The sequence below is a fragment of the Manacus candei genome, unplaced genomic scaffold, assembly GCF_025592945.1.
Source record: "Manacus candei isolate 608988 ecotype Guabito, Panama unplaced genomic scaffold, ASM2559294v1 h1tg000103l, whole genome shotgun sequence".
NCBI classification, from domain to species: domain Eukaryota; kingdom Metazoa; phylum Chordata; class Aves; order Passeriformes; family Pipridae; genus Manacus; species Manacus candei.
The window spans coordinates 655,623-665,337 of record NW_026138151.1 but is presented as its reverse complement, the minus strand read 5'-3'; the positions used below and the strand labels follow the sequence as shown (position 1 = coordinate 665,337).

The window sequence follows — 9,715 nt, the reverse complement described above, 5'->3', positions numbered from 1 at the left end:
GTGCTTTGCCACGCTAACAGCATTAGGATGGAAAAAAATCCTCTTGCAATTCACGGTCTTGGTGTAAATCCACCGAGAATGTGAGATAACTTAAAGAAAAAAGTCTATTTATTAAATGGGACTAAAAGCCGCTGGGCGGGCGGTTTGTGCCACCGCGTGGCCAAACCTGGTACTGCAAAATCCATCTCCGGCTCGGCTCTCCTGGGAATCCCATTCCAGCCGGGAATCCCATTCCAGCCGGGAATCCCATTCCAGCCGGGAATCCCATTCCAGCCGGGAATCCCATTCCAGCCGGGAATCCCCCCGCGTTCTCAGGGGATACAGCCCACTTGCCAGCAGGAAAAAAAAAAAGAATTATACGGTGACCGCTCGATCTCCACGACAAAGATGTTGTAAAGCAATATCAGAAGTGTTCAGCTGGTGAGGTAAGAACGGCTCTCACTTGGTTTAAGCCTCGCATCAGCTGGGAGAAACTGCACTTCTGACTGGCAGGTGGTGTGTCTCAAACAGTTCTTTTACATGTAAACTTTGCAGAATTACTGAACTCATCTGCTACAGTTTGAAGGAAGTTTTATAACTAGGTCTCAGTTTAGGTATTCAAACAAAACAAAGCACGCAGGTACAAGTAAGAAGCAAAAATCCTACATCCAGAATCAAAAGACAAAAATTGCAGATTTTGTGTTAGTTACAACCCACCTTTTAATTTCCAAATGCAACAAACTTCTGTGGCTTGACCTCTTTCCCTAAATACTTGCCCTGCAAACCCACCACAAGACTCAGAAATTTTCACAATTTTGGGGTTTTTTTTAATGATGTAATCAATTGAAAAAGTCTGACACACTGCTCCCCACCAGTACTATTTCTGAAAGCCACCAAGTTGGGAAAAGGTCATCACTGGGTTTGTGCAGTGAAAAGCTTATACAGCAGGAGCAGTGGGAATTGTAATAATCACTACTGGGCAATCAGACTGCAGTACTCTTACCTGCAAACTCTTACCTGAAAAAGAAGTTCAACACAAACAAGGACCATTTATTAACCACTTGATTTGCTGTCTTTGGTTTAACACTTTGTACAGAAGACTTAAATAGCTGCATCATGAAAGATCCTGATGCTTCCAGAGTATCATCAGTGGCTTTGTCTCCAACAATCATAGGAGGAAGGACACTGGGTAAGGTTTCCTTAGATGTTATTGATCACCACAACTTTAGGAGCTCCTTGCTTATGACCATTTACTTTGCAGTTAGTTTTTGGTTTAGTTGCCCTTTTCAGTCTTTGTTCATAAAATCTCTACATGGAAATAGGCAACTGCAAGTAACCTGCCATTGCCTCCTAGTAACCTGGAACTGTATTGGTAACATTCAATTTTGAATGCTTGCACTAAAGATTAAAAACCATGATTTCAGAGATTGTGGATCAAACATTAAAATTTCTGTTAATGTTACTACAAAATATGACATTTTGTTTATAATATTATTGAGGAAATTTGTCTCAATTTTTTTTCCTTCAAGAAAGTAGAAATATGGGAACCTGATTCTTTTAATCACAGTATTCCAGGCTCACAGCAAAACAGACAAACACTTTACCATTCAAAATAAAAATAAAAATCAAGCAGCCTATTCCTATACTGAACTAGTGTCCTAATATGGACAATGGCCTGTTTCAGTGGTGCAGCTTGTGGAACACTGGAATTTGGGGGAAGTGTCATTTACTCACTGAACATTCTGTTCAATCTGTGAACTAGAAGATAATTACCCACACAACCCAATTAAAAGTGTTTGCCTTGTACACTCAGATCTGTAACCCAAGGTTTAGGCTGTGCTAGAGCATAAATAATATGTTTTATGTGTCAACATTCCTATGATTATTGAATAACTAGATAAATAAGGACACTGTGGTTTGGGCTCATCAGTAAGTCCCACTAAGTCTGTTATCCAAAAAAGCTCCTGGCTGGGACAAGCACAGTCATTCATGTTCTCCCAACACAAGTTCTCAGCTCAAAGTGTCTCCAACCTTGGCCACTGGCAGAGATGACCAAGAACTCCTTCACAGGATGCTCATACAGCAGCTTGTACTCAAAAATAGATCCTTAAAGGCAAACTTTTCAGCTCAGCCCAAGAGTCAACACATACACACAAAGCCAGCCTGTAAATTAACACAGCCTGGTGAAAACAGACTGATCAAAGGTGCAGGTTTAGTGTCTCAGTTACCTGTAGGATATTGCCATCACTCCTGGCTTAAGAGGGCCAACCAGCTTGCCAAAACTCAGGTGAGGAAGTGACCAGTACCTCCAGTCCAGAGCAGGAAAAGAATTAGCTTCAAACTGTGCAAACTGTTTCAGGAAGGTGAGGGCAGAAGTTTATCTCAGCACAGGTTTCTCCACTGGTTTAGACTCAGACTGTATGAGCAACACAACAAACCAATTTCTACAGGGAAAAGACAAAGTTTGTTGCCCTGTAACTCAACTCCAGCCCTCCCGGCACACTGATTTCCAGGGCTGCAGAGAAGTGTCCCCCAGCATCTCTAAAAAAAAAAAAAAAATTCTGTGCTGGAATCCTGAGATCCAAGGGCACCCCTGGTGTTCCTAAGGACTTTAACTCTCCTTCATTTCAAGGTTCAGTAACCAGCACATTTCCTCTGCCAGTTTCCTGAATTGATGCCTTTGCCTTAACTGTTTTGCACGTTCTCTAGTTCTCTGACTACTCTTCTGATACAAGCCCCTGGGCTTGAGAACTCCCAGCTTTGTATCACATGGAATATGCTGAGTTGGAAAAGACCCACAAGGATCATCGAGTCCAACCCTTAGCCCTGCACAGGACCATCCCCAACAGTCACAGAACCAGGAACAGTAAATGGCCCAGCACCACTTCCAGCTTCTGAGTTCCAGCTGAGCACGGTCTGTCCTGACAAGTTCCCTAAAACCAATCTGAAAGCAGAGGTTTTATTGTGAAAAAGCTTACCCCGTGTAGGAATACAAAAACTCCTACAATTAACTGACTCAACAGTCAGGCAATCAAGTGCAACACAGCAGGTATCCCAAGGATTTCCACTCATCATTCAGCCCTGCCACTGGTAGAGCTCCAACAGGCTCATGTGACTGCATAGTAGAGGTTCTCAGAACTCAAGTTTTATTTTCCTCGTTACTTAATAGGTAAAATTTTGAATTGCCTAAACCCAAGTGAAAACTTCCTTAGAAGGGTGATAGTTAAGGAACTTCATCTGAGGAATCTGCACGTGCATTTAAGGCTACATGCATTATTTATAATCAACAATTACCAGGGACTAAACATAAAAATGCTGCAAGTGGGCTTAACTCCACTCCCAAGTTGCAAGTTGAAAAGACTCCTTTACAGCAGGATGAGCATTCCTGCCTACATCAGACCTGAATTTTTCTGGACTTGAAAGTAGCCCTGAAGATTAAAGCTCCCAGCAGTTGTACCAGACTTTAACAGCTATTTCACCTTTCCAGTTGTTCCATAGGAATTCATGCTAAGGGCAGTCCCTGTGTTAAGCAGGTGAGCTGTAAAGATAACACCACATACACACTATGAAACAATAAAAATGTAACTTCAGTGCTGCTGGTTTTTCTTCTTAAAGCATATCAATGCTGAGGCACTACTGAAGTTTTCTATTTTGTGTTTTTAAGCAGTACATTTCCAGAAGTGAGACAGCTTGAAGACAAAAAAAGCTACCACACCTAGTAAAGCAGCAGCAGCCAAGCCAGCAGGATTAACCAAGATATGCACAGGTAATTAGTAACACTACAGGCAAGAACCTACAACATGAAGTTAAAGCAAGATGATGCAGCAATTCAGCAAAACATAGAATCTTTGTCCCTTTACAAACACCACATGTACAACATTCCTCATTTTCATCAACAATGAGGTTCAGGTCCTAAACACACACAACTCAGCTTCCGACTGACTAGCTAAAAAAAAAAAAAAAAAACCACAAAAAACCAAAAAACAAAGAACAAGTCCAAACCCACAGAACTCCACCTTGAACTAACTTAAAAAGATTCCTTTCCAGCAGTGTTGCACAAGTAATAACTGCAGTCCACACTTTTTGCTACCAGGTTGCAAAAATTAAATATTCAAGTAAGAGTTATGTACACAAACATGCAAGTTAAAAGGAATAAATGAAATGCTCCACTTTATTAAGAAACCAAAAATACAAAACTGAAGAGTTCAAGGCTTCATGTACTCAAACACTACTGAAAAAATGTTACTTAGTTTTGTTTACTAGCAGTACTAATATTGACCAAGATTCATGTCTACAAGGTAGTGTTAAAAGTTGACATTTTCCACCATTTGTGCTGTAATAAGCCAGTTTCAAATTAAGAACTTGGTGCAGTTACAGTAAAGTCTAGATATTTAAATCAACATGGCTTTAGTTAATACAGTTTTGTAGGCAAGAGCTTTTCAGCTCAAACCATGTTTTCTAGTTAGTGAATTTTAAGATGCTTAGAGTTTGTTTAGCCAGCTATAGCTCTACTGAATGATGTTCCATGCAAAAACACAGCTTAAGTCACCTAAGAGACCCGGATGCCATTTGCTTCTGGCTGCCAAAAATACAGAGCTCTGAAGGTAGCTTGTAGAACATAGTAACAGTGAGAGTTGAGACTGTATCTAATTGTAGCACATTCAAGCTGAACCACACACTTTGCTCTCCAGACACCCTGCAGACCACGAACATTCCCATTTGCTGGGAATGCTGATCCAGTCACACCAGACAAGTGCTCACTGCTTTAGTTTTGCCTGGCAGTTAGTTCAGCTTTCCTCAGATGCTTCAGTTATATGCATCAAGAAATAAAGGAAAGGTTAACTGTTAGCTCTGATTTAGCAAGAGGAGCATAATACAAGAAGCAGGAAGGAAAACAGAGACTGAGAAATGCAGTAGACAACCAAGTATTAGCCTCAACTGAAGAACAGAAGACACTTTGAAAGAGTTTTCCTAACAATGCATGAAAGTTCACTTGCTTAGAGATACTTGAAATACAACTTTATTATCTAAACAAAAAAGAATGGGAATGACAGAAACAGGATTTTCCACTTAACACTCTGATGTGACTGCAGCAGTCTTATATTTGAAACTCAAAAGGGGAAGTAATTGCAGTCCATAAAACAGCTAAATATGCAGGTCCAAAATATGAAGTTTGTTTTGGTTTTTTTTTTCATTTTTGTTTTTTTGTTTTTGTTTTTTTTTTTTTTTTTAAACTGCCACATTCACTCCGAAGCCCATTCATCTCTTTCAGCATCCCAAAGATTAAGCACATGTTCTGCTCAGCTAGATAATAAAGTGGCAAACACGCTGCACCACTGACATCACAGGACAGTTGCCTATAAAACTAGACTTCTGACGCTGGGCTCCAGCTTCATCCCTCACAGGTCATCATCTTCATCTGGCAGTGCAGTGGTCTGAGCAATCTGGAACAAAGAGAAGTTACACTTAAGAACTATTCTTCAATTCTTTGCCCCAGGAGTCTGAACATCAGTTATCAGGCAGCAGTTCTACCTCTGTGCCCTTTCTCACTGACCTGTAAGTCTTGCTCATACTGTGCTGCCAGTGCTGGGTCCATGACAACTTCAGGTGGTGCGAGCGCAGGCATGGCCACAAACTCCAAGTTAGGATCTCCAATTAGCTTTCTAGCAAGCCACAGGAAAGGCTTCTCAAAGTTGTAGTTACTCTTAGCTGAAATGTCATAATACTGAAAAAAGGACATATTATACATTATTAAGAAACCCCTCTGACTAATATTTAGGCCATACCAAGATTAACACACACATTTGTCAACTCTACTTTTACCTTACTTTTTTTGACTGCATGACTTCTGTTTGCACTTCCATAAACAGTATGATCTAAGTGTCTAGAAACAGTTTCAGGCAGAAACTGGTAACTAAAAGGCATTGCATCTTTTAAAAGATGGAACCTTCAGGAGGCAACAGTGCCTCTATCTTTTTCCTGTGACTTGATCTACTTCAGTCTCCCTTCTGTCATCAGATGAGATTCTGAGCAGTGAAAGCCAATTGCACACAAGCTCTTTAAGAACATCACAGCTCCTGCTCAAGGCCAGTGATGATCATCTTTAACACCATCATTTCCCCTTTTCCTGAGGTTTGGTTCAAACAGCCAAGAGATGTGAAGCTGCCTGTAGTGACAAAGGCAGAGCACTCGATTACTCTCTAGAACCCAACTGCACTCAACAGACCCAACCAATCTGGTTCCTACAAACTCATACCAACTTACCTGGAGATTCTTCTTCCTATGGAAGACAATGGATTTTGCCTTGACTTTTCTGTCCTTAATATCCACTTTGTTGCCACACAACACTATAGGGATATTTTCACATACTCGTACCAGATCTCTGTGCCAATTAGGTACATTCTTGTAAGTAACTCTTGATGTTACATCAAACATTATGATGGCACACTGAGCTGCAAGAGAACAACAGGCCAGTTACATCAGGAGAGATCACCTGCTTACATGATGGGACAGAGGTACCCTCAGAGATCCCACACTAGGGTTAAGCATCTGCATTATCTTTTCCCTCTTGGTGTCACAGTTCTGACAGCCCCTGTTCTATGAATGAGTTCAATGCACAAGTCCACAGAACTTGGGCCTTGACCACATCACCTCCCACCCCAGCTGGTTTTACCAACTCAGTCCCACTTCTGAGGTACGTGGTGTTGCATCATAAAATACATAAGATGACAGAACTTGGATTTACACAAGAAATTAGTCAACACCTATTTCACTAATCTCAGACAACCTAATGAGGCTTTGAAGTAGTTTGAGAGCTTGTGGTCCACACCTCAGGATGCCCTTGCCCAGAGCATTTCTCGAAGAACATGGGGGCTTGATTTCATTCTGATACTTTAAAAGGAAAAGCAATGTCAAACTCAAATAATACCTTATAAAATTTTAAAGGTATGCAGGTGAAGTACACATAGAGTAAGGAATGCTATCATACTTGTTTAGAAAAGCAAGTAAATTCTGGCATGATGTTCAGCTTCCTCACTGTATCTAAAATCTTAGAGTTTCTGTGTTCCAAGTCTTTTCCTTAGCACAGTACAGCAGTACACATATAAATCTGTACTAAATGAAGTTTCAACTTCAACACTTTCACCTCTTAACCACCACACTTCACCAGCAGTATCTAGTCATTAAAGGTGCACTTTCATTAACACCAAAGCCCACAACAGCACACTGGAACACAATCTTGGCGTGTTCCCACATTCACTCAAGTTGCCTTTAGAAACAAAAATTATCCTAGTTACACCAAGAGTGTGAAGACTGCTAACCCAGCCCCTCACTGCAAGCCACACTGACAGCTTCCAGACTGGTTCACATGAACAGAATGAAGGAGTGAACTGTAAGAGGGAGAGAATACTCCCACACAAACACACATCTTACCTTGAATGTAATAGCCATCACGCAGGCCACCAAACTTCTCCTGCCCAGCTGTGTCCCATACATTAAATTTAATAGGGCCTCTGTTAGTATGGAACACCAGGGGATGAACTTCAACACCCAGAGTTGCTACAGAAATAACAAAAAGCAGAACACTTAGCAAGTCATGGGCTGCACTTCCATTTGTGACACAGCAGATCTCAAACGTTTCCTCGGACATACCTACATACTTCTTTTCAAATTCACCAGTCAAATGACGTTTTACAAACGTTGTTTTACCAGTGCCACCATCACCAACCAGGACAAGCTGTTGGTAGATAAAGGAAATAAGTCAGAGTAATACACTTTGAGACATTTATCAGTCATTTTAGCACAAATGCTAATTATTACTACAAGGACCTCAGTACTACACAATCATAAAAAACAAAAGGCTGAATTTCCCATGAAGTAAATCCCCGAACTGGGAACCAATTTGTTAAGCCCATCATGCTGCAACTCTAGTCAGTCTTACTTAGTCCCTGTAGGTGAAAACTACAATGCACTGTTTCCACTAAACTACTAAAAGTGACTGAATGATATTTGGAACTTTCAACTTGAATGTGACCAGATTTAGAGAGGAAACAATTTAAACACCTACTGGAAAAACCCATTGTTACCTTATAATTAAAAAAAAAAAAGGAAAGAAAAATAATGAAAAACCACAACAACCAACCAACATCTGCACTATTAACAACTGGAATACCCCAGCCAAGTATTGTAGGAAATACAAGTAACAACCTTCATGAAGCTGTGTTCAGAACTTCTGGCTGTTAAGACAACAAAACCCCAACCCACCAGCCACAAAAAACATCAGAAGATTATCTTCTGGAACATTTCAAGTTTTCTTCTCTGAACAATTAGTACAGAACAGAAAGCAGACTATTTTCATTCAGTCCAAGCATTTTTTTGTAGTGAACCCTGCTTCTGAAATTTAAAAATCATTGTACAGGTAAAAGATTCATTAACATTTATTACACTGAACTACAAAGCCATCAGACTGACACAGCGCAACAGACTCTTTTTGTACAAGCTGAATGCAGTACTACAATGCTACAACGCACCATTGAGGGAAGACCAGCCCTTCAAAACCAAACCTACCGTCCACGTCGGCACTGGAGAGTCGCTCGTTCCACTCCGCTCCTGAAGGCGAAAGAAAGAACCCAACCCGCCAACCACCCCCTTACCTTAAACTGCACTTGGGGCTCTCCTTGGGCGGCCATGCTGGGTCTGCAGGGGAAATGGCAGCGCGTGAGCTCACCGCGGGCCCGGCCGGAAGGGGCCGTTTCCAGCTCCCAAACCGCCTCCCCGACCCGCGCGCTCCGCGTGCTCCGGGCCCGGCCCCGGGCGGGAAGCGCCTCCCGCCCGCGTGCGGCGGGACCGCGCGCGGCAATGGCGGCGGCGCCTCCCGCCCGCCCCCGGCGCCCCGCGGCTCTCGGGCCCCAGCGAGGCGAGGCCGAGCCGCGGCCTCCGAACGGGCGGCTGGGCCACGGCCGGCCCCGGCCCCGCTCCGCGCGGGGAGTCCTCCCAGTACCGGCATCCCGCCCCTCAGCGGGATCTGCCGCCCGATCGCGGCGAGTCCTGCGGGGTCCGCCCCGGCCGGGCCTCCCTCCCTCCCTCCCGCCCGCACCGGGCGCGCTCCCCGCCATGAGCCACCATGACTGAGCAGCGCCGCCTCCCCCCCACTCGCGCTCGGGCCCGCGGGAACCCCGCTCGCCTCCCCACACCCCGCCCGCCCTTTTCTCCCGGACGGAGCCGCGGCCCTTCCATCGAGGGGGCGAAAAAGCCGCCGCACGCCGCGAGCGCCGCAACGCTCCCTCGGGTGCAGCCTCCCTGCCACCCGGCCCATCCCCGCCGCGGGCTAACGGCGGCCACCCCTCCGCCTCCCACCCGGCGGCGGCGCTTCTGGGAGCGGCCGCGCTCGCCCCTGTGCCCGCGGGAGCGGGGCCCGGCGGTCCCGGGGCCGGTACCTCTCCCGAGGCGTCTCCCCCCGTCCGTCGCTCCGTGCCCGGCACAGGGAAAATGGCGGAAGCGCCGTTCAAATACCCGGACGGCGACGCCGCGCGGCCGCGGGCGGGGGCGGGGCCGCGCGTCACGTGGTGCGCGGCGCGCGGGAGGGAGGGAGGGAGGGGAAGGGCCGCGGCCATGAGGGAGCGAGGGGGGTACCGGAACGGCGGAGTCACCGTCTGAGAGCATCCAGCCCCACCGGCCGCACCGCACCGCCGCTGGAACCCCTAAAACACTAAACCACGTCACCCAGCGCCGCATCCAC

The 9,715-nt window shown here is 45.0% G+C and overlaps 1 protein-coding gene across 1 annotated transcript; it reads right to left on the bottom strand.

Moving 5' to 3' along the window:
• Positions 1 to 4,976: 4,976 nt before the first annotated feature.
• RAN (RAN, member RAS oncogene family) lies at positions 4,977 to 9,538 on the bottom strand. Its single transcript, XM_051769145.1, has 7 exons — positions 9,414 to 9,538; positions 8,631 to 8,673; positions 7,630 to 7,714; positions 7,411 to 7,536; positions 6,244 to 6,431; positions 5,534 to 5,704; positions 4,977 to 5,423 (listed from the first exon to the last, which is right to left on the bottom strand). The coding sequence occupies exons 2-7, from the start codon at positions 8,664 to 8,666 to the stop codon at positions 5,379 to 5,381; spliced, it is 651 nt and encodes a 216-aa protein (XP_051625105.1). The 5' UTR covers positions 8,667 to 8,673; positions 9,414 to 9,538; the 3' UTR covers positions 4,977 to 5,378.
• Positions 9,539 to 9,715: the final 177 nt, after the last annotated feature.